Here is a 25,181-nt window from a genome sequence, read left to right on the forward strand (position 1 = left end):
TTTGGTCATGGCTGAACAATGTATCAGGTTGCGGGTGCAAAAATAGAAAGTGGCCATTAAAATTCCCAGCCAGCTTCACCTTCGGTCTCTGCAGGCACCTAAGAAATATATAAAGAAAGAATCAAATACTATAAAAGAACTTGTTGTGGAGATGCCGGTGATGGACTGGGGTTGACAATTGTAAACAATTTTACCACACCAAGTTATAGTCCAGCAATTTTATTTTAAATTCACAAGCTTTCGGAGGCTTCCTCCTTCCTCAGGTGAACGTTGTTGGAAATGAAATCCTCGAAATGAAATCGCATTTATAAATCACAGAACAATGCTTGGTGATTACAGACAGTTTTTTCAATTGCCCGTTGCCAAGGCAATCAGTGTGCAGACAGACAGGTGTTACCTGCAAGGTCTCCGAATATACAAATCACCAAAAAAAAAGAGATAGAGAGGTAGAAACATAGAAAAGACAGCAACTGACCCGTTATATTAAAAACAGATAACATTTGTTCGCTGGTGTGTCGAGACACACGACAACGCAAAATCGTCGAGCAGAAATTGATAGCCAAGTTCCGCACCCATGAGGACGGCCTCAACCGGGATCTTGGGTTCATGTCACGCTACACGTTACCCCACCAGCGAACAAATGTTATCTGTTTTTAATATAACGGGTCAGTTGCTGTCTTTTCTATGTTTCTACCTCTATCTCTTTTTTTGTTTTTTTTTTGGTGATTTGTATATTCGGAGACCTTGCAGGCAACACCTGTCTGTCTGCACACTGATTGCCTTGGCAACGGGCAGTTGAAAAAACTGTCTGTAATCACCAAGCATTGTTCTGTGATTTATAAATGCGATTTCATTTCGAGGATTTCATTTCCAACAACGTTCACCTGAGGAAGGAGGAAGCCTCTGAAAGCTTGTGAATTTAAAATAAAATTGCTGGACTATAACTTGGTATTGTAAAATTGTTTACAATTATAAAAGAACTTAACAGCTCTATATTCATCTACCATGACTCTTCGGTCTGATCCACCCTGCCATTCCTTGCTGAGCCTGTCTCCCTCGCCCAGTCTGCCATTCGCCTGCTGTGCATGCCTCCACCCACTAGCACTGCCGCAGGAAATCTACAAAAATGTATTCTAAACATTAAAAGCTTGTATTTTTACAGTTGTCATAGGTAATGGTGTATTGAATTTTAAGGAAACTTTACCTCTGCCGGATAACAGCTATCAGTGTGTTGGTGCAAGCTGTATCATAGAGAGGGCTTCGCCTTGAGAGTTCTGGATTGCAGATGAACTGTTTATGAAGAGGTGGTTCTTGACAGTTATTTTCCAAAATGGAGAAAGAAATCATAGTGTCATAGAACTCATAGTGGCTGCTAATAGGTCCTCTGTCTGCTTTCTTGTTTCAGAAATGTGTGTGTAGTGTGTCATATGTTTGGGGAGAGCCCGAGAAGTGAGAAAATTACCTTTTATTAATCAAAAAAGAAAATGTTTCTTTGTATTCATGAAGGAATACAATAGTAACTGAAAGCTCTTTGTTACAGATGGAGGAACAGGCTGATTGTCAGATCATGGATGGGCACTTTGTATCCCCACTGGATCATCATCTACCAGGGATTATGCCAGCTGAATCTGTCAAAGCCAGGTAAGGAAATAAAGCCATACAAATGAATCCTCAAAGCTTTTGTATTCTTTTTTCTTCTGAGCTGTGAAATTTCTCCTTAAAAAGGAGGTAAAAATAATTGTTGGTTCCTTCGGTCTAACTTCTAACTGGGATGCACAGGTTACAGTCCTGAGCGTTCCAAGTGTTTTCCAATGAAGTCCTGAATGGTTATTTATATAACTAAGTTTCATTATTAGTATGATATAAATGCCAGCGTGAGCTATGACTGATGCCTTTACAGTATTTCCTGGTTTTCCTTTTTTTCCCCCCTTTTGCTTTGATCTCACAGCTTGATCAAGGTCAAAAGCTAGTTTTGCTAAGAATTGCAACATAACTCCCTTTTCATCCCTTCTGTGGTGCAGTACATTAGTAAACTAATGTGTTGTCACTTGACTACTTTCTATCACAATTCTTTGTGACATTTTTTAGGTAGCTTATAATTACAACATTTAACACTGTTAAAGCGGAAGGGTATTCTATGGGTAAGTATTTATGAAGCAAAATTGTTGCCTTGGGCAAGTTTGGTTGATCAAACTATTCAGATGAAACGGCCCTATGGCGTGTTGTTGTGACTTGATGTTTTGGATTAAGTGCTGGACAGAGCTGACATTTGCTCCTTTCAGTGGGATCTCATCTTTGGTTCTGGATTCTTAGCAAGGTGGGTAGCCTTCAATTTGGAACATGAGTATAGAGCAGTACTCAGCTAACTAAGTCATTTAAAGGTTGATTGCTTTTGATCAACATCCAGAAACAAAAAGGATGCTAATTCTGCTGGAAGGATGCAGAAGTTAAACTGATGGAAGAAGCCCAACAATATTACATAACAAGCCCAACAAGAGAGGAATCACTGCTGGATCTAGTAATGGGAAATTAACCAGAGCAGTTAAGAGAATAAGCATAGGGGAATATCTAGCCAATAGTGATTACAACCTGATGATTGAGAGACATATAAGTAAGACACAGACCAAAGACTGGAAAAAAGCTAATTATGAGGGGATGAGGATGGAACTAGGGAGGGTAAACTGGAAAAATATTGACAGATCAGCAGTGAGAAATATTTAAAAAGGTGATCAAGAATTCAGGAGAAGAATATTTTGCTAAAAAAAAAAGAACAAACTAGCCAATAATGAGACACTATAGATGAATAAAGAGATGAGGGTAAAATTGAACTTAAAAAAAAAAGAAAAAGACATGCACATAGTACATAGACAAAGAAGAGGATGACAAAGGAATACGAAGAGGCCAGTGCACACAGTTTCTCCCTATCTATCAAATCCCTTCATAATTTTGAACACCTATTAAATCTCCCCTTCTCCTTCTTTGCTGTAAGGAGAACAATCCCAGCTTCCCTTGTCTCTCCACATAACTGAATTCCCTTGTCCCTGGTACAATTCTGGTAAATCTCCCCTGCATCCTCTCCAAGGCTGTGACATCCTTTCTAAAGTGTGATGCTCAGAATTGGACACAATACTTTAGCTGAGGTCTAACCAGTGTTTTATAACAGTTTATCATAACCCTGGGTCCAGATGGATTGCAGTCACACATAATTAAAGAAGCTAAGGAAGAGATAGCAGAGGCACTTATGTGTATATGTATGTAAAAAGGGAGATGGAACAAGTCCAGGGAACTATAGACCAATTAGCTTAACGTCGGCGGTAGGAGAGATAATGGAATCCTTACTCAAAAGATGTAATAGAAAAACATCTTGAAACCGAACATATAAAGAGCCAACATGGATTTCAAAAGGGAAGGTCATGCTTGATCAACCTGATGGCATTCTTTGAAGAAGTACCAGAATAGACAAGGGTAATGCAGTAGCTGCAATATACATGGACTTGCAAAAGGCCTTTGATAAGATACCACAAAGTAGACTCGTGACTAAGGTCGGAGCATGTGGAGTCGGGACAAGTAGCAAAATAGTTAGCAAACTGGCTACAAAGCAGAGTAGTTACTCAGACTGGCAGAAGGTGGGAAGGGATTGGTGCTGGAACCACTCTTGATTTGGACTCCAGAATCGAAAGTACAATATCAAAATTTGCAGGTGACACCAAATTAGGGGGTATAGTTAATACTGAGGAGGACTGCGACAAAATACAAGACAGCGTTAATAAACTTGCAGAATGGGTGTGAAAATGGCAAATGACTTTGAATATGGATAAGTGTGAGGTGGTACATTTTGGCAGGAGAAATAGAGGCCATTAACTCCTTGGAAAATAAGAGTCTAAATGGGGTAGAGGCGCAAAGGGATCTAGGGGTACAAATTCACAAATCATTAAAAGTAGCAACTCCCTCACAAAGCCATAAAAAGTGCAAACAAGGCACAGGGGTTCATTTCTAGAGGAATAGGATTGAAAAGCAGTGAAGCTATTTTAAATTTATACAGCAACTTGGTTCAACCACATTTAGAGCACTGTGCATAGTTCTGGGGCTCGAATTTAGCAGGCCTGCGGGTTCCCAGCAGGTGGTCCTCTGGGAGCGTCGAAAACGTGGACGGCGAAATTAGTGGGTTGCCCACGCAATCGTAGCAGGCAACCCACTAATAGGAATCAATTACCTGCTCCTCCGGGGTCCACGGCGCTGGCCTGCGCGTCGGTCGGGCTGCGCATGCGCAGTACGATCTGTCAGCTGGAGGCTCTCTAGTTAAAGGGGCAGTCCTCCACTGACAGATGCTGCAACCAATGGAACAAATTGCAGCATGGAGCAGCCCAGGGGGAAGGCTGCTCCCAGTTTAATGATGCCTCACCCCAGGTATCATCAGATGGGGTGAGGAGGAGGGGGAGGACACAGATCTTCCCCCCGGCGGGCGGGAGGAAGCGGCCTGCCTCTGCCACCAAGAAGGCCTGGCTCGAGGTGGCAGAGGGGGTCACCTGCGCCACCAACATATGGCCCACCTGCATACAGTGCAGGAGGCGCTGCAATGACCGCAGTAGGTCCGCCACAGTGAGAACACGAAGTCTTTCCCCTACACTCCGTCTGCCACAACACTGCCCCCACCCCAAATCTCCTTCGGCACCGCCAACACTATTCTGTCACATCACCCTTCATACCCACTCACACCCCATCCTCATCTTACCTCCACCTACTCACCTCGCCAGTACTCATCCTGCCACTAACACGCAACCCAATCCTCATACAATCTCATGGCTCCATCCCATACTCACCCTCTCGTGCATCTCCCTCACGGCCAGCCTCACTCAACCTGCCACCACCTGTGCTGCAGCCACAGGGCATGCATCACATATGTGCAGTAGGCAGCGTAAGGCAAACGTCTCGTCAGCATGAAGGGGGTGCACAAGTGTGTCTGAGGGTTTGTCATGGGTGTTACCCATATTGAATTTCAGAGCAACAAACAGCAAACATTATATTGACACCACCACTGCCATGTCTCCGCGAATCCTGTCCGTTGTGTCCAATAATGGCCGCTCCTGGATATCACTATGAGGACCCACCACTGATGCCACCCATCGTGTTACTGCAGAGTAGGTGCAGGTGTATTTGCAGGGCTCGTCCGCGCAGACGACTGAGAGACATCGGCGGTGTAGCCGGCTGCACCCTGGAAGGATGCGGAGGAGAAGGTGTGGAGGGCAGTGGTGACTTTGCCAGCAACAGGTAAGCAGTTGGTGCTGGGGCCAGCCAGGAGCAGCTCGGCATGAAAGAGGCTGCAGATCTCCACGACTACATGTCGAGCGAATCTGCGCCTCCCTGTGCACTGCTGCTCGGAGAGGTCCGGGGAGCTGCGCCTCGGTCTGTGGACCCTGTGGCGAGGGTAGTGCCCTCTGCGACGCGTCTCTCTCTGCGGTAGCCCTCCCTCCTGCTGTGCAGGTGGGCGTGCAACAACACCGTGTTGGGGGGAATCCACGTCCCTGCGGCGGACGGCGTGGACTGCGAGGCTGCTGGTGCTGGTCATGCTCTTCGTCCTCCGAGGGTCTCCACACACCACCCATCTGGCAGGTGTTGGTCTGAGGGGTTGTGCAGGGTAGGTGTGTGGTTCCTCGGACTGGGGTTGCGGTTTCGTGTCGGTCTGTCCTCTGGCTTGGCGGGGGGTGGTGGAGGGCAGGGGTTGCCCTATGTGACGCGGTGGCCTCCTGCGTGGGTGAGGGCTCTCCCCCGTGGAGCGCACCTTGGCACCTGCCACAGGCTGCTGGCTGCAACATGCCTGGTTGGAGGGAGACTGTTTCCCCCAGTGTGGGAAACTCACTGCCTTGAACCTAAAATCCCACACTTCCTCTTTTGACAGCTGCTTCAGCTCATTAACTGACCACAACGAGCAAGGTAAGTACTCTCAAGTGGAACCCCGCTGGCTTTAATTGCCTGCGGGATTCCCACCAGCGGGGCTTGCGCGCGCAGCCCCGCACGTCAGCACGGTACCCGGAAGTGGCCGGGATTTCGTCGCGATCCGGTCACGTGACCGTAGATCGGGATTTTCGGGGCCACCCCGCTGGTAACCCGCCGGAAACACGCTCCTAAAATCGAGCCCCTGGTCACCGTATTACAAAAATAATGAGAAATTGCAAAACAGATTTACAAGGATGAAGCCAGAACTAAAGAGGGTGCAGCTACCAGGAAAGACTAATTGGCTAGGGCTCTTTTCTCTAGAGAGATGACCTGATAGAGGTCTTGAAAATTATGAAGGGGTTCAATAGGGTAGACTTACAGAAGATGTTTCCATTTATGGGGGAGGCCAAAACTAGGGGTCATAAATATAAGATGGTCACTAATATATCTAATAAGGAATTCAGGAGAAATTTCTTTACTCAAGAGTGGTGAGAATGTGGAACTCGCTATCACATGGAGCGGTTGAGGCGAATAGCATGGATGCATTTATGGGGAAGCTAGATATATGAGGGACAAAGGAATAGAAGGATATGTTGATCGGGTGAGATGAAGTAAGGTGGGAGGAGGCTAGTGTGCAGCATAAAACACCGGCATGGGCCTGTTGGGCCGAATGGCCTGTTTCAGCGCTATAAAATACTATGAACCTGTGGCTAATCTTATCTGGCCATGTTCAAGGGCTTTCACCCAACCTTAACTATCAGATTCTATAACAGTATGATGAAGTGGTGAATTGCACTTCTAAATATTGAGTTTTGTTTTATTTTAATTCAAAAAGTGTAAAAAAGAAAGCAACTTGCATTGGTAATCTGAGTATAAAACTACTGGAGGAAGTGGACATTCAAATTAGTGCATTTGTCTGATACTGCGGTGTAAGATTTCTGTATGGCAATACATTTTTGGGAGCCAAAAATAATTTCTGGGTTACTGATCCAGGAGCAATACAGCCTCAAAGATTAGTGGTGATAAGCTCAAAGTCACTTAACCAAATGCAAAATCTTCAGCCTGTGCTTTGTCAAGATCATTCACAAGATCACATGTACAACAGATTACAAATCTCCCTGACCCAAAATCACATCTATTCATATGTTGAAGATTTGAAGACATACTGTTTAATATTATGCTGTCAAATTGCATGCTTATTTTAGTTATGCATTATATTGCGGTACATTGTAGTCTTGGGTATGCAAAATGTAGCACTGAAAATATTTTTGGATAGCTACAAAATTTGTATAGTACATGCATTTATATACTGATTACTGAGATTAACTTTATAATTATTGCATCCTTAGAGACCAGCTAACAACCAATAAAAAAAACAATAACTTCTACATTGTATTGTAAAAATAATTTGTGGTACTGCACATCCGATAATTAAAATGAATTAATCACCTGATAACCAATTGGTAAATTCGCTATATAATGTAGTACTGAACAATAAAGAACAGGTTTCTGTTCCTGGTGGTCTCAGTTGGGGTGACAGCATTTGGGATGGTGTGTTAGAAATAATCTCTGCTTTCGGACTTGGGATGGGAAAAATGGCTAGTATCCTATGCATGGTCACTTTATAGGTGAGGTGAGAGTGACTGCCCTTGACATCAAGGCAGCATTTGACTGAGTGTGGCACCAAGGAGCCCTAGTAAAATTGAAATCAATGGGAATCAGGGGGAAAACTCTCCAGTGGCTGGAGTCCTAGCTAGCACAAAGGAAGATGGTAGTGGTTGTTGGAGGCCAATCATCACAGCCCCAGGTCATTGCTTCAGGAGTTCCTCAAGGCAGTGTCCTAGGCCCAACCACCTTCAGCTGCTTCATCAATGACCTTCCCTCCATCATAAGGTCAGAAATGGGGATGTTCGCTGATGATTGCACAGTTCAGTTCCATTCGCAACCCCTCAGATAATGAAGCAGTCTGAGCCCGCATGCAGCAAGACCTGGACAACATCCAGGCTTGTGCTGATAAGTGGCGAGTAACATTTGCACCAGACAAATGCCAGGCAATGACTCTCTCCAACAAGAGAGAGTCTAACCACCTCCCCATGACATTCAACGGCATTACCATCGCTGAATCCCCCACCATCAACATCCTGGGGGTCACCATTGACCAGAAACGTAACTGGACCAGCCATATAAATACTGTGGCTACAAAAGCAGTTCAGAGGCTGGGTATTCTGCGGCGAGTGACTCACCTCCTGACTCCCCAAAGCCTTTCCACCATCTTCAAGGCACAAGTCAGGAGTGTGATGGAATACTCTCCACTTGCCTGGATGAGTGCAGCTCCAACAACACTCCAGCTCGACACCATCCAGGACAAAGCAGCATGCTTGATTGGCACCCCATCCACCACCCTAAACATTCACTCCCTTCACCACTGGCGCACAGTGGCTGCAGTGTGTATCATCCACAGGATGCACCTGTAGCAACTCGCCAAGGCTTCTTCAACAGCACCTCCCATACCCGCGACCTCTACTAACTAGAAGGACAAGAGCAGCAGGTACATGGGAACAACACCACCTGCACGTTCCCCTCCAAGTCACACACCATCCCGACTTGGAAATATATCGCCGTTCATTCATCGTCGCTGGGTCGAAATCCTGTAACTCCCTACCTAACAGCACTGTGGGAGAACCTTCACCAAACGGACGGCAGCGGTTCAAGAAGGTGGCTCACCATCACCTTCTCAAGGGCAATTAGGGATGGGCAATAAATGCTGGCCTCGCAGCGCCACCGACATCCCATGCACGAATTTAAAAAAAATAGTGAATCAGTTTAAAAGTGAATATATATAGTTATTTTGTTCAGATCAGGATTGGACTGAATGTGATGCTGTTCGTTAATCGGGGTAAGAAGGGGAAAATTATGCCAACAGAACTCGAGATATGGCATAATCTGTTCCCAGAATTCTAATGTTTTTACTGTGTTTCTTTATCTGGAGAAAAAAGCCAAAATATGACTATTTAATAATACATTGAACTGTATTAAACATATTTAAAATCGTGTTGGGTACCAAGAACACACTGTCACTAAAGGTCCTAGCTCTCAGTTCTGCTGGTTTGGGATAAAGATGCTCATTGTGTTTCTTCACACTGTAAATAAATAATAGTTTGCATGTTAGCTTTATGAGATATTAATTATATATCAGATGTTTCTTTCAGTCCAGGTTCTGTGTGTTTAGGATTTATGATTATCACATCATTGTACAACTAGCCACGTGAAGTTACTCACACTGCCATTGCTGCAGGTTTCAGTTTATAATTCCCAAAGAATGGAAGAGTAAATACCGACCTGTATGCGTTCATCTGGCTGGCACTGGAGACCATGTAAGTGGAGAGAGTAACAATATGATTGGTTTAAATTCTTCTGAAGTAATCAACATAAAGTAGTCTGATGTATGATTTCTTAAATGCATGACCAATATTAATGTGCCTTTAAAACAAATTTAAAGTTGTGATAGTGTTATTTTTGTATTCAGTTTGTGCAATATTTCTTTCCTTACCATTGCTTCAAATATTTTCTCTCCTTTTCAAAATACATTGACATTTTGCTGGAGTGTGATTCCACGAATGCTGGTTACCCAATTGATCATTATTTATGTATATGTCTTGACAAAGTTCCAGTAGGTTATTGACTGTGAGGGGACATAATAGTTGAGCATGATCCTGCCCTTTTTAATAAAAATTCTCTTTCCTTCATCTCTTGCTCCCCCTGCACCACACCAAAGTCCTCAAGTGTAACATCGACTATTGTTTGATAACCGGATCGGACACCTTTTGTAATACCCCCATGGTTGAACAGCCCACGAGCACTCTGCGACACACTGATGGCAGCTTGAGCAAGGTGCTGGAGGGTGATTAGTGCCTGTGGAGCCATACCCCAGCAACAAGTCAACAGAGTCAGAAAAATTGGTGTGAATTTTTTTTTTAAAATGTCCTTTCCTTCTTCCCCACCACCCCAAATTGGTGAATGCACTAATTGGTATGATACTAAGGAACACAAACTGAGGCCCCACATTTTATCCCTAGTCTGAGTTAACTGATCTCCACCTGAGCAGTGATGCTGTAAGCATCCCTGGGCTAGAGAAGGGAAAAGTCAGATTGTTAGCTCGTGACCTCTTCCTGGAGATGCCGGTGATGGACTGGGGTTGACAATTGTAAACAATTTTACAACACCAAGTTATAGTCCAACAACTTTATTTGAAAATCACAAGCTTTCGGAGGCTTCCTCCTTCCTCAGGTGAATGTGGAAATGAAATCCTCGAACCTTTCGCATTTATAAATCACAGAACAATACCTGGTGATTACAGATAGTCTTTCCAACTGCCCGTTGCCAAGGCAATCAGTGTGCAGACAGAGAGGTGTTACCAACAGGGCCACCGAATATACAAACAACCAAAAAAAAAGAGAAAGAGAGAGAGAGAGAGAGAGAGACAGAAACATCCAGAAGGAAGAGAAAGACAGCAAATGACCCGTTATATTAAAAACAGATAACTTTTGGAATGTACATGTATGCAGACAGGGTAAAACCTGGTGATAGTGATCTTGTGGAAGATGAATTTGCCTGCCAACATCCAGCTTTTACACCAATTGAGTTTCACTCTGAAAACTGACACTCCTATTCAGTTATTACTTTGTTGCAGTAACTCGGGGTGGGGGTGGTGGGCGTATGGATGTTATAAATTGTATCACTTGTAATCTCATAAGTGCATATTGACTTGAAAGGTGACATGATATGACTGGATTTTAAAATTTTGTAGCCTTAAATTGTTTGTGGCTTTAAGTAAAATTCTTTGTATGTTAAGCATTTCATTTAATACATTTCCCTTCAAAACTATTCTTAGTTTTATTGGCGAAGACGCACATTGATGGCCCGTCCAATGATAAAGGAAGCATGCATTGGATCGCTTCTTCTGGAAAATCCTTATTATATCCTTTGACTGTGAACATTTATAATTTTTTTACTGTCACTGTAAATGCTGCAATGCTCCACTAAATATTTTGAAGTAGCTTAGTTTGGAATTGTGATTTCAAATGGCTGTTTCCTGACTAATTGGTAGAAATCAGATCAATAAAATGCATTTTTTAAAATTCCTTCATGGGATGTGGGCGTCACTGGCGAGGCTGGCATTTATTGCCCATCCCTAATTGCCCTTGAGAAGGTGGTGGTGAGCCGCCTTCTTGAATCGCTGCAGTCCGTGTGGTGAAGGTTCTCCCACAGTGCTGTTAGGCAGGGAGTTCCAGGATTTTGACCCAGCAACGATGAAGGAACGGCAATATATTTCCAAGTCGGGATGGTATTCACTTGAGTTTAGAAGAATGAGGGGGGAATCTCATTGAAACGTATAAAATTCTGGCAGGGCTAGTCAGACTGGAGGCATGGAAAGTAAATCTTTTACTTTTAAAAGAAAAACGGCAAGGCAATTTCTGGATGTCATGTAAATTCTTATTTGTTATGGTATGTAGTTCATTTGTATAGAGTGAATTGTCAGTTTTTTTTAAATTAAAGAATTTAACTTTCACTATCTGATTTTTTAAAAAATAATTTCAAAGGTGAATGCTGTTTGTTTTATTGGAGGAACTCATCCTGAATGAGATCTTGAGCCCACAAGTCCATGTCCTCACGATAAACATAAAAGGCAGTTTTTTTCCCCTCCAGTTTTCTTCACCTCTTTCACTCCTGTTGTAAAGATGTTCACTCTTTACTTGGGCAAGATTCAAATCCTGTCTACGCATGTACACTTCCAGTAGAGCTCACTGGATGAGGAATAAGAGTGGGAACCCTTGCTGTTTTGTTCCCTCCTTCCCCAAAAATCTGGGGCACTAAGGCCAATTGTGGTGCACCTGCCACTACTGTAGTTGAGATGAGATCACTCCGTACAATCCATGTTATTGAACCTAATTGATATGGCTCAGCTACTCACTACCTTAACCTGCTGAGACTGTGGGAGACCACGTCTGTAGTAGGTAGTTATTACATATGCAAATTCATCTCCTTTCAACTATTGGATTCAACTTTGTCAGCCCCTCCCCCCTCTCCCCTCTTTCTCCCCCCTCCCCAAATTAGAAACATAGAATATAGGAGCAGGAGTAGGCCATTCGGCCCTTCGAGCCTGCTCTGTCATTCAATATGATCATGGCTGATCCTCTATCTCAATACCATATTCCTGCTCTCTCCCCATACCCCCTGATGCCTTTTGTGTCTAGAAATCTATCCATCTCCTTAAGTATATTCAGTGACTTGGCATCCATAGCCTTCTGCGGTAGGGAATTCCACAGGTTCACCACCTTCTGAGTGAAGAAATTTCTCCTCCTCTCAGTCCTAAATGTCCTATCCTGTATCCTGAGACTGTGACCCCTCGTTCTAGATCCCCCAGCCAAGGGAAACATCCTCCCTGCCTTCAGTCTGTCTAGCCCTGTCAGAATTTTATACGTTTCAATGAGATCCCCCCTCATTCTTCTAAACTCGAGTGAATATAGGCCTAGTCGACCCAATCTCTTATACGATAGTCCTGCTATCCCAGGAATCAGTCTGGTGAACCTTCGCTGCACTCCCTCTATGGCAAGTATATCCTTTCTTGGGTAAGGAGATCAAAACTGCACACAATGCTCCAGGTGTGGTCTCATCAAGGCCTTGTATAACTGCAGTAAGACATCCTTGCTCCTGTACGCACATCCTCTTGCAATGAAGGTCAACGTACCATTTGCCTTCCTAACTGCTTGCTACACCTGCATATTTGCTTTCAATGACTGGTGTACAAGGACACCCAGGTCCCTTTGTACATCAACATTTCCCAATCCATCACCATTTAAATAATACTCTGCCTTTCTGTTTTTCCTTCCGAAGTGGATAACTTCACATTTATCCACATTATACTGCATTTGCCATGTATTTGCCCACTCATTCAACTTGTCTAAATCACCTTGAAGCCTCTTTGCATCCTCCTCACAACTCACGATCCCACCTAGTTTTGTGTCGTCAGCAAACTTGGAAATATTACATTTGGTTCTCTCATCCAAATCATTGATATATATATATTGTGAATAGCTGGGGCCCAAGCACTGATCCCTGCAGTACCCTACTAGTCACCGCTTGCCACCCTGAAAAAGACCCATTTATTCCTACTCTTTTTTTTCTGCCTGTTAACCAATTTTCAGTCCATGCCAGTATATTACCCCAATCCCATGTGCTTTAATTTTGCACACTAACCTCTTATGTTGGACTTTATCAAAGGCCTTCTGAAAATCCAAATACACCACATCCACTGGTTCTCCCTTATCTATTCTACCAGTTACATTCTCAAAAAAAACTCCAGTAGGTTTGTCAAACACTATTTCCCTTTCATAAATCCATGTTGATATTTTCCTAAGTGCCCTGTTATCACATCCTTTATAATAGACTCCAGCATTTTTCCTACTACTGATGTTAGGCTAACCAGTGTGTAGTTCCCTGTTTTTTCTCTCCCTCCTTTTTCAAATAGTGGGGTTACATTTGCCACCCTCCAATCTGCAGGAACTGTTCTATAATCTGTAGAATTTTAGAAGATGACAACCAATGCATCTACTATTTCTATGGCTACCACTTTTAGTACTCCGGGATACAGATTATCAGGCTCTGGGGATTTATCGGCTTTCAGTCCCATTAATTTCTCCAGCACGCTTCTTTTGCTAATACTAATTTCCTTCAGTTCCTCCTTCTCACTAGACCCTGGTTCCCTAGCATTTCTGGGAAGTTATTTTTGTCCTCTTCCATGAAGACAGAACCAAAGTATTTATTTAATTGCTCTGCCATTTCCTTGTTCCCCATTATAAATTCTCCTGTTTGAGTGTAAGGGACTTACATTTGTCTTCACTAATCTATTTCTTTTTACATGTAGAAGCTTTTACAGTCTGCTTTTATGTTCCTTGCAAGTTTACTCTCATACTCTCTTTTTTCCCCTCTTCGTCAATTTCTTGGTCCTTTTTTGCTGAATTCCAAACTGCTCCCAATCCTCAGGCTTGCTACTTTTTCTGGCAGCTTCATATGACTCCTCTTTGGATCTAATACTAGCCTTAATTTCTTTTGTTAGCCATGGTTGGACCGTTCTTCCTTTTTGTGTTTGTGCCAGAAAGGACTATATAACTGTTGCAATTCATGCATTCATTCCTTAAATGTTAGCCACTGCCTATCCATCGTCATGCCTTTTAATGAAGCTCCCCAATCTATCATAGCCAACTCATTCCTCATACTTTCGTAGTTTCCTTTGTTTAGATTTAGGACCCTAGTTTCAGATTGGACTACTTCACTTTCCATCTTAATGAAGAATTCCATCATATTATGGTCACTCTTCCCTAAAGGACCCTGCACAACAAGATTATTAATTAACCTCTTCTCATTGCACAATACCCAATCTAGGATAGCCTGTTCCCTGGTTGGCTCCTCAACGTACTGGTCTAATAAACCATCTTGTACACACTTCAGGAATTCATCCTCCACAGTATTATTGCTAATTTGGTTTGGCCAGTCTATATGCAGATTAAAGTCACCCATGATTACGGTAGTACCCTTGTTGCATGCATCTCTAATTTCCTGTTTGATGCTGTCCCCACATTACCACTACTGTTTGGAGGCCTATAGACAACTCCCACCAGTGTTTTCTGCCCCTTGTTGCTTCTTAACTCCACCCAGACTGATTCTACATCTTGATTTTCTGAGCCAACATCCTTTCTCACTATTGCTCTGATTTCATCCTTTACTAACAACACCACTCCACCTCCTTTTCCTTTTTGCCTGTCCTTCCTAAATATTGAATACCCTTGGATATTCAGCTCCCAGCCTTGGTCACCCTGCAGCCATGTCTCTGTAATTGCTATTATATCATATCCGTTTACATCAATTTGCGCTGTTAATTCGTCTATCTTATTACAAATGCTTTGTGCATTCAGATACAGTGCCTTTTAGATTTGACTTTTTAACATTTTTAGACATCTTAACCTTTTTTTTTGTACTATGGCCCTATTTGTTTTATTACCATTTTTTCTTACCCGGACCCTATTTGCTAGTGCACTCTTCTGTTTGTACGCTCTGTCCCTTCCTGACTCAACCTGGTTATCCTTATCCCAATCACTTTCCTGCACTGCTTCCTTGTCGTCTTAGCATTCTAGATTTCTCTCCACCAGGACCCTCCCCCCGCCCCCACCCTTATTTAGTTTAAAGCCCGATCTACCTCCCTAGCTATTCGATTCTCTAGATCTCTGGTCCCCGCATGGTTCAGGTGTAGTCCATCCCAACGGAACAGCGCTCTCTTTCCCCAGTACTGGTGCCAGTGTCCCACGAATGGAAACCCACTTCTCCTACACCAATCTTTGAGCTACACTTTCATCTCCCTGATCCTGTTGACCTTATGCCAATTTGCTCGTGGCTCAGGTAATTATTCCAGAGATGCACTGGAGGCCCTGGTGGAAGGGATGGACGAAAGGAGGGCCAACATGTACTCACAGGGTGGCAGGAGACCCTCCAGTCTCCAGCTCCAGCTGGTTCTGCTTTTTAATTTCGTCCCTAGCTGCTCAAACTCACAACAGAACCTTTTTTTCTTAGGTGCCAACAACATAGGTAGGACTATGTGGACCACAACAACTGGATCCTCCCCCTCCCATTCCAAGTTCCTCTCCAGCCCTGAGATGTCCTGGCACTGGGTAGGCAACATAGCCTTCGGGACTCGTGCTCCTCGCTGCAGAGAACAGCGTCTATCCCCCTAACTATACTGTCACCCGCTACAACCACCTTCCTATCACCCACTACAATCGCCAACCCCCCCGACTTGAATGGCTTCCTGTACCATGGTGCCGTGGTCAGTTTGCTTGTCGCCCCCGCACTTGTTCACAGGGTCGCAAGAACTTCAAATCTATTGGACAAGTGCTCCTGCAGTACTACCTCCTGGATCCCTGTACCTGCCTTACTCGCAGTCACACCCTTCTGTCCCTGACCACCTGTCAATTCTAAAGTATTTAAGGGGCGTGGCTGCCTTCTGGAACATAAGGTCCGGATAGCTTTCTCCCTCCCTGATGTCTCGCAATGTTTGCAGCTCGGACTCCAGCTCCTCAACTCTGAGCCGAAGCTCCTTGAGCCACAGACGCTTACCGCAGATGTAGTCGCCCTGGACAAAAATGTCCACAAGCTCCCACGTGTTGCAGGAGCAACACATCTCCTGTTCTCCCATTATTTTATTTATTTAATTAATTAGTTTAGTGTTAATCAAATTATTTACCTCGTTTAATTTATTAAATTAATTAAATTAAGTTTAGTTTTAAAAATTTAGTTATATGCTACATGTTAACTTAAAACCTAGCCCACAGTCACTACCAATCACTTACCTCCCTCAACTGCGACCTGTAATTATAATCATTCATTACTTGAGCAATATTCAAGAAAATAACGTGGGCAGAAGAAATGAATATAAGTAATAAATGGATATATTCTGGAATGGTTCCTGCAGTTTGGAGGGTAGTAAATGTAACCCCACTATTTAAGAAAGGAGGGAGCGAAAACAGGGAACATCAGACCTGTTAGCCTGACAGTAGTAGGGAAAATGCTAGAATCTATTATAAAGGATGTGCTAACAGGACACTTAGAAAATAATAGGATTTGGCAGAGTCAACATGGATTTATGAAAGGGAAATCATGTTTGACAAACCTGTTGGTGTTCTTTGAGGATGTATCTAGTAGAATAGATAAGGGGGAACCAGTGGATGTGGTGTATTTGGATTTTCAAGAAGGCTTTCGATAAGGTCCCATACCGGAGGTTGGTGAATAAAGTTAGAGCACATGGAATTGGGGGTAATATACTGGCATGGAATGAGAATTAATTAACAGGCAGAAAACAGAAAGTAGGAATAAACGGGTCTTTTTCAGATTGGCAGATTGTGACTAGTGGGGTACCGCAGGGATCGGTGCTTGGGCCCCGGCTATTCACAATCAATATCAATGATTTGGATGAAGGGATCAAATGTAATATTTCCAAGTTTGCTGATGACACAAAAGTAGGTGGGAATGTGAGTTGTGAGGAGGATGCAAAGAGGTTTCAAGGGGATATAGACAGGCTAAGTGAGTGGCCAAGAACATGGCAGATGGAATATAATGTGGAGAAATGTGAAGTTATCCACTTTGGTAGGAAAATCAGAAATGCACAGTATTTTTTAAATGGTGAGAGATTGGGAAATGTTGATGTTCAAAGGGACCTGGGTGTCCTTGTACATGAGTCACTGAAAGCTAACATGCAGGTGCAGCAAGCAGTTAGGAAGGCAAATAGTATGTTGGCCTTTACTACAAGAGGATTTGAGTACAGGAGTAGAGGTCTTACTGCAATTATATAGGGCCTTGGTGAGACCGCACCTGGAGTATTGTGTACAATTTTGATCTCCTTACCCAAAAAGATATACTTACCATAGAGGGAGTGCAACAAATGTTCACCAGAGTGATTCCTGTTATGGCAGGATTGTCGTATGAGGAGAAATTGAGTAGTCTAGTCTAGGCCTGTATTCTCTAGAGTTTAGAAAAGTGAGAGGTGATCTCATTGAAACATACAAAATTCTTACAGGGTTCGACAGGGTAGATGCAAGGAGGATGTTTCCCCTGGCTAGGGAGTCTAGAACCAGGGGTCACAGTCTCAGAATAAGGGGTAGGCCATTTAGGACTGAGATGAGGAGAAATTTCTTCACCGAGGGTGGTGAATCTTTGGAAATCTCTACCCCAGAGGGCTGTGGAGGCTCAGTCATTGAGTACATTCAAAACAGAGATCGATAGATATTAAAGGCATCAAGGGATATGGGGATGGTGCAGGAAAAGGGCGTTGACGTAGAAGATCATCTATGATCTTGTTGAATGGCAGCGCAGACTTGAGAGGCTGGATTGGATGGCCTACTCCTCCTATTTCTTATGTTCTTAAGTGCATGAAGTGTGGACTATCAAACCTATTCCTTCAAAAAGATTATATGCTATTTGTACTGTCATGGATTAACTCAAATTTTATTTGCACTCTTTAGAGCTTGTTACCTTCTGTTCACCTGGTTTTCTTCTTGAATGAATGCTTCCCAGGAGACACAGTTGTGTGCTTCCAGACCAATGTCAATGCAGAACTTGGCTAGCTGACAGTAGGAATGCAAGAGGCTTGGGTGAAGGCTTCCCTCTGCTCAGTGCTTCCCTGCAACAATGTGACTGAGATTGGTACCTCCAAGGATTGAGGAATTGAATCCATGTCACATCACGGCACAGCACTCGAGTGCACTGTGCATTGATGGTGCTGCCTGTTGGGCCAACCTGAACTCTTAACCTATTTAATCCTTTGAGTGTGACAAACAGTGAATGAGTAAAACTTCTGAATGCTAAATTCCTTTCTAACCTTGAAAACAATTGAGCAAAAACTCTAGGTTATCCAAATAACGTTCAGTTCCAGCACGTTTCATTCTGTTGTTCAGACCCGGGTGGGAGCCACAGTGCTCTTTAGAGTATTTGACCATCTGTGTCTATACTTTCTTGTAACCTTCAATCTGTTTATATTGGCATGAGAGTTGGGTGAAGCAGGTAGGTGCAGATTCATTTTAATATTAATGAGTTAATCTACATATAGTGTTAGCTATTTTTGATGTTCCAGGTAGCTACTCGTTAGAAAGGGTTGGGGAGGAATAATTTGTCCACTAACTAGGACTTGAGCGTTTGCTAATTTCTTCCTTGTATCCTCTAGGTCTGATTACTTTTTAAAAGAAAGAATCCAGGTGGTCAAATGACTTATTTAAGTGTTTTGTTGCTGCTATTTGTAGTAGTTAGGATATGTGTAGATGTATTGTCTAGCTTTAATACTGTATATGCAGATATATTGTATTTCTTTGAATCTGTGCTCCCTTTCATATCTGTTTTAAAACACTTTGTGAAATTGGCTATTTCCCTTGACAGTATCATTACATGGCTACAGGAAACCTAAAGATCAAATGTAAGTACTTTATTAATGTATGCTTGTGTACACATGTATCCTCTCATGTTTAATCCATCTCTTCCCCCTCCCAAAAAATTGAATATTCTGCTTTCTCGAACCAAGTTCCCGGTTTTCTCTCTCGTCGGGAAAATGCTGGACTCCATTATTAAGGAAGTGGTAACAGGGCACTTAGAAAATCATAATATGATTAGGCAGAGTCAACATGTTTTTATGAAAGGGAAATCGTGTTGACAAATCTGAGTTTTTTTTTGAGGATGTAACTAGCAGGGTAGATAAAGGGAAACCAGTGGATGTAGTATATTTGGATTTTCAAAAGGCATTTGACAAGGTGCCCCATAAAAGGTTGTTACGCAAGATAACGGCTCGTGGGTTTGGGGGTAACTTATTAGCATGGATAGAGGATTGGTTAACGGACAGAAAATAGAGTAGGGATAAACGGGTAACTTTCAGGTTGGCAGGCTTAACTAGTGGGGTACCTCAAGGACCAGTGCTTGGGCCTCAGCTATTTACAATCTATATTAATGACTTGGATGAAGGGCCTGAGTGTAATGTATCCAAGTTTGCTGACTATACAAAGCTAGGTAGGAAAGTAAGTTGTGAGGAGGACACAGAGTCTGCAAAGGGATATAGACAGGTTAAGTGAGTGGGCAAGAAGGTGGCAGATGGAGTATAATGTGGGAAAATGTGAGGTTTTTCACTTTGGTAGGAAGAATAGAAAAACAGTATTTTTTAAGTGGTAAAAAACTATTAAATGTGGGTGTCCTGGTACAAGAAACACAAAAAGTTAGTATGCAGGAACAGCAGGCAATTAGGAAAGCAATTGGCATGTTGGCCTTCATTGCAAGGAGGTTGGAGTACAAGAGTAAGGAAGTCTTACTACAATTGTACAGGGCTTTGGTGAGACCTCACCTGGAGTACTGCGTATAGTTTTGGTCTCCTTACCTAAGGAAGAATCCGGCCAATTACCGCTCCATCAGTCTACTCTCAATCATCAGCAAAGTGATGGAAGGTGTCGTCGACAGTGCAATCAAGCGGCACTTACTCACCAATGACCTGCTCACCAATGCTCAGTTTGGGTTCCGCCAGGACCACTCCGCTCCAGACCTAATTACAGCCTTGGTCCAAACATAAATAAAAGAGCTGAATTCCAGAGGTGAGGTGAGAGTGACTGCCCTTGACATCAAGGCAGCATTTGACCGAGTGTGGCACCAAGGAGCCTTAGTAAAATTGAAGTCAATGGGAATCGGGGAAAACTCTCCAGTGGCTGGAGTCATACCAAGCACAAAGGAAGATGGTAGTGGTTGTTGGAGGCCAATCATCTCAGCCCCAGGATATTGCTGCAGGAGTTTCTCAGGGCAGTTTCCTAGGGCCAACCATCTTCAGCTGCTTCATCAATGACCTTCCCTCCATCATAAGGTCAGAAATGGGGATGTTCGCTGATGATTGCACAGTGTTCAGTTCCATTTGCAACCCTTCAGATAATGAAGCAGTCCGTGCCCGCATGCGGCAAGACCTGGACAACATCCAGGCTTGTGCTGATAAGTGGCAAGTAACATTCGCGCCGGACTAGTGCCAGGCAATGATTATCTCCAACAAGAGTGTCTAACCACCTCCCCGTGACATTCAACGGCATTACCATCGCCGAATCCCTCACCATCAACATCCTGGGGGTCACCATTGACCAGAAACTTAACTGGACCAGTCATATAAATACTGTGGCTACAAAAGCAGGTCAGAGGCTGGGTATTCTGCGGCGAGTGACTCACCACCTGACTCCCCAAAGCCTTTCCACCATCTACAAGGCACAAGTCAGGAGTGTGATGGAATACTCTCCACTTGCCTGGATGAGTGCAGCTCCAACAACTCAAGAAGCTCGACACCATCCAGGACAAAGCAGCCCGCTTGATTGGCACCCCATCCACCACCCTAAACATTCACTCCCTTCACCACCGGCGCACTGTAGCTGCAGTGTGTACCATCCATAGGATGCACTGCAGCAACTTGCCAATGCTGCTTCGACAGCACCTCCCAAACCCGCAACCTCTACCACCTAGAAGGACAAGAGCAGCAGGCACATGGGAACACCACCACCTGCACGTTCCCCTCCAAGTCACACACCATTCCGACTTGGAAATAAATCGCCATTCCTTCATCGTCACTGGGTCAAAATCCTGGAATTCCCTACCTAACAGTGGGAGAACCTTCACCACGGACTGCAGCGGTTCAAGAAGGCGGCTCATCACCACCTTCTCAAGGGTAATTGGGGATGGGCAATAATTGCTGGCCTCGCCAGCGATGCCCACATCCCATGAACAAATTAAAAAATATATATATACTCGCCTTAGAGGCAGTGCAAGGTTCACTAGATTAATTCCTGGGATGATAGGGCTGTCCTATGAGGAGAGCTTGAGTAGAATGGGCCTATACTCTCTGGAGTTTAGAAGAATGAGGGGGTGATCTCATTGAAACATATAAGATTGAGTGGGCTTGACCGGGTAGATGCTGAGAGATTGTTTCTCCTGGCTGGAGAGTCTAGAACTAGGGGCATAGTTGCAGGATAAGTGGTCAGCCATTTAGGACTGAGATGAGGAGGAATTTCTTCACGCAGAGTCTTCTGAATCTTTGGAATTCTCTACCCCAGAGAGCTGTGAATGCTCAGTCGTTGACTATATTCAAGGCTGAGATGGATAGATTTTTGGACTCTTGGGAAATGAAGGGATATGGTGATCGGGCCGGAAAGTGGAGTTGAGGTTGAAGATCAGCCATGATCTGATTGACTGGCGGAGCAGGCTCGAGGGGCTGGATGGCCTACTCCTGCTCCTATTTCTTGTTATGCAAGACAATAAAAACCTGAAATTCTCAATCAATTCTTTTTTTTATGTTGGGGATATCTCCCATATGGTAACCTCTTTCAACAACAACAAAAAAAGCATCTGGCCTGGAGCAGGGTGCTATTTTCCTCGAGATGGAGCTTGATAGCTCAAGATTTCTCCCTTGGACTTGGCCTCCTAGTCATGTATAAAATTTACAACTCGGTCCCCTGACTTTGAGCAGGGACCAAACTTTAGTGTCAGGTCACAATATAATTAGAGCAGGGTACCTCCGATACACTAAAGGTTTATTTGTGCCATAGAAATTTGGAGAGGAAAAAAAAAAATAGTATTACCTGGTCTTTGTTTTGTTGCCCAGACTCAGTGCTCAGTCCAGATCCAGGATTTTGAGATAGGAAGTCATGGCTGGCCCAGTTGATTCTAAGACTGTAAAACAGTGTCAGAAGTGTGATGGTCCACTTTCTGCTGTAATTGGTCATGCGAATTGCTTAAATTGTTTCTTCACAACTTGTTATGCATTCACTTGCAAAATTTGTATCTGGTAACCTAGTCAAACTCCTTAGCCTTGAATAATGAAAATGGCAAACCTAAACTGAGGTAAAAACATTTTTTTTAAAAATGTATATTTTCTGGAACACCTAAAAAGTTTGATCTGGATTGTTCTGGCCCGAACCCTTCGCTGTGGGGAAGAAGCTGACATCTGTCAGTCTAGAACATGGAGACTAATGGATTGCTCCCATTTGAATAATTTTAGGAAGAGGGGCAGAGCTCCCAGCTCAAGGCCTGTTATATACTAGTACTCCTGATAAACCAATCTCCAGATTGCCTTTGGCCTTGTTAGCTCTTCCTGACTGGTTCAGCTAAACACGTAGATCGTCTTACAGCGCCAGGGTCTTAAAGGCACATGTTAATTTATGGAGCAGCCTCCATAATTATTTCTAGCCCTGTTGTCAAGGGCTTTTTTCGTTACTAGGAAGAAAGCACCGAAACAAAAACATTCAGTAAGCATGGATCACTTGGGGGCCACCACCAAGTTTGCTGAACTTCAAACTTGTCTAATCTGTTTAAGATGCTCATCTTCAGCACAGGTGGTTTCCATTTTTTTTCTCCCTGAGGACGTCCAGCTTGGAAGATATTGTTGACTCCTTCCTAGGTGAGACAATTATGATCTAGCATTGAACATAGGAACAGGAGTCGGCCATTCAGCCCCTCGTGCCTGCTCCGCCATTTGATCAGATCATGGCTGATCTGTGATCTAACTCCATATACCTGCCTTTGGCCCATATCCCTTAATACCTTTGCCAAAAAGTTATCTATCTCAGATTTAAATTTAGCAATTGAGCAAGTATCAATTGCTAAATGGCACCTTTGACTTGCTCCACTTCTTTATTCTTTAAGTGTAGAGTGCCACCCATTCGATTTCATTTCCTTTGGGAGGTCCATTAGATTGTGATAGAGCAGTGATTGGCAGAATTCTATCAACAAACAAATTCTCTCCATTAGTTATCAGCTTCTTTGATTTGATTGCATTCATTTTTCCTAATTCTGAAAAGCATGCAAGCCTTATGTAGGGTAGAGGAGCTCTGTATTTCTTTCATTGGACTGTATTCCCCTCCCACTATCGACTTCATGTTTCAGAGAGAGACCAACAGCCAAGGCTATATTTTTGGCAGCTTTGTTCTGGTGGCAGGGTTTAGGATGTCCCAGCTATGGCTTCAATCTTGCTAAATTCATACTACTGTGTGAGGGATGCCTGAATGACCAAAATAAGATTAGGTACCTTGTACGGTCTTTGTCATTCTTTAAATGATAGCATCGCTCATGACCATCCCCTCAGGCCCTGTTGGAATTGTCATTGGTGTTTTACAGGTAGGAATTTTTAAGTAAGTTGTTTTAGGATAGTGTGGGTCAAAGAGAATTGAGTTGTCATGCTGGCTTTGGGCCTTCATATAGGCAGAATCAACAGGTCACAGGAGGTAGTTTATAATAGCACCTGGACAAAATACCCATGCGATTTCCCAGAACCAATCAAGATCGGATAGATTCTGTGCTGTGTAAGACATGCCATCGATGAAAGAAAACTCTGCAAAGCAGACAACCTTACACTCAAACAAATCCACACTTAAAAGGCTGTGTGCGCGAAGGTGTATTTCACTTCAGCTAATCCAAATTCAGCTAAGGAATTGAGTATTGACTTTTTTAAAAGAAGAGAGTCCTTTTAAATTAGACTAAAGGCCACAAAAATACGTGTTTTGAAATGCTCCAATCTCTGAGATATGCTCTGCAATTTTTTTACAACAATTTAGTTGGTAAATTGCAAAGCAGTTTTTATTCCCCGAAAATAGAATGTGGTTCATTTGCACATTGTAGTCTGTGCTTAATGTATTGGCTTAATGTGGATGTTGCAGTAAGGCTGAAGAAAGGAAAAGAAACAGTAAATAGGTTTGTCTTCTGATAATTTTCAAGGGAAGCCCTCAGGTGGTATTAAAGGGGTGCTAAAGCAAGTGTCTGGCAATTTGAAACTCAACTGTGCAATAACTTTTACAATCTGGTAGTCATGTAGGACTCGTAGCTCTGATTACTTTAACTTTCTTTGACCAAGTCAATCAACAACTATAACTTGTATTTATATAGCACCTTTAACGTAGTAAAACATCCAAGGCCCTTCAAGGAGTGTAATGGACAAAAAATGACACCAAGCCAAAAGAGACATTTAGAATGGGTAACCAGAAGCTTGGTCAAAGAGGTAGGTTTTGAGGAATGTCTTAAAGGAAGAGGGAGGTAGTGAGGAGGAGAGGTTTAGGGATGGAATTCCAGAAGCTTAGAGCCTAGACGACTGAAGGCACGACCACCAATGGTGGAGTGAGGGATGCACAAGAGGCCAGAGTTGGAGGTACGCCGAGTTCTTGGAGGGTTGTAAAGCTGGAGGAGGTTACAGAGATAGGGAAGAGCGAGGCCATGGAAGGATCGGAAAACAAGGATGAGAATTTTAAAATCGAGGTGTTCCAATGTAGCTCAACGAGCAGAGGGGCGATGGGTGAATGGGACTTGGTGCGAGTTAGGATATGGGCAACAGTATTTTGGATGAGTTTAAGTTTATGCTCTGCTCCAGCAAGATGCTCAGCTCCTGGTCAAATAGGACGCCAAGGCTGTGAACAGTCTGGTTCAGTCTGAGTCATTTGCTAGGATGGGGGATGGTGTCGGTAGATAGGGAACGGAGTATGTCGTGGGGACTGAAGACCATTGGAAGATAGAATCATCAGCAGAGGATGTGAAAGGATTAGATGTTAAGTGGAGGAAATCATTGATATGAAGAAGGAATAGATTGGGAAAGAGGTCCAGCAAAGGAATCCCCTGCCTTCATCAACTATGGTACAGTGATTTAAGAGGAGACTAGATAG

General features: G+C 43.4%; 1 protein-coding gene across 5 annotated transcripts in view; it reads left to right on the forward strand.

The window, feature by feature from the left end:
* Positions 1-25,181, forward strand: part of abhd18 (abhydrolase domain containing 18) — a 102,980-nt gene that overhangs the window by 25,904 nt on the left and 51,895 nt on the right. For 2 of the 5 annotated variants that reach the window (XM_067993587.1, XM_067993594.1), the window contains exon 4: positions 1,541-1,641. In XM_067993587.1, coding sequence (XP_067849688.1) covers positions 1,541-1,641 — 101 coding nt within the window. Of the gene's footprint in view, positions 1-1,540; positions 1,642-9,229; positions 9,309-10,825; positions 10,911-18,843; positions 18,947-25,181 lie in introns of those variants that run through there. The other 3 variants (XM_067993616.1, XM_067993600.1, XM_067993607.1) reach the window with 3 other exon arrangements.

This window comes from Heptranchias perlo, chromosome 1 (genome assembly GCF_035084215.1).
Source record: "Heptranchias perlo isolate sHepPer1 chromosome 1, sHepPer1.hap1, whole genome shotgun sequence".
Taxonomy (NCBI): Eukaryota; Metazoa; Chordata; class Chondrichthyes; order Hexanchiformes; family Hexanchidae; genus Heptranchias; species Heptranchias perlo.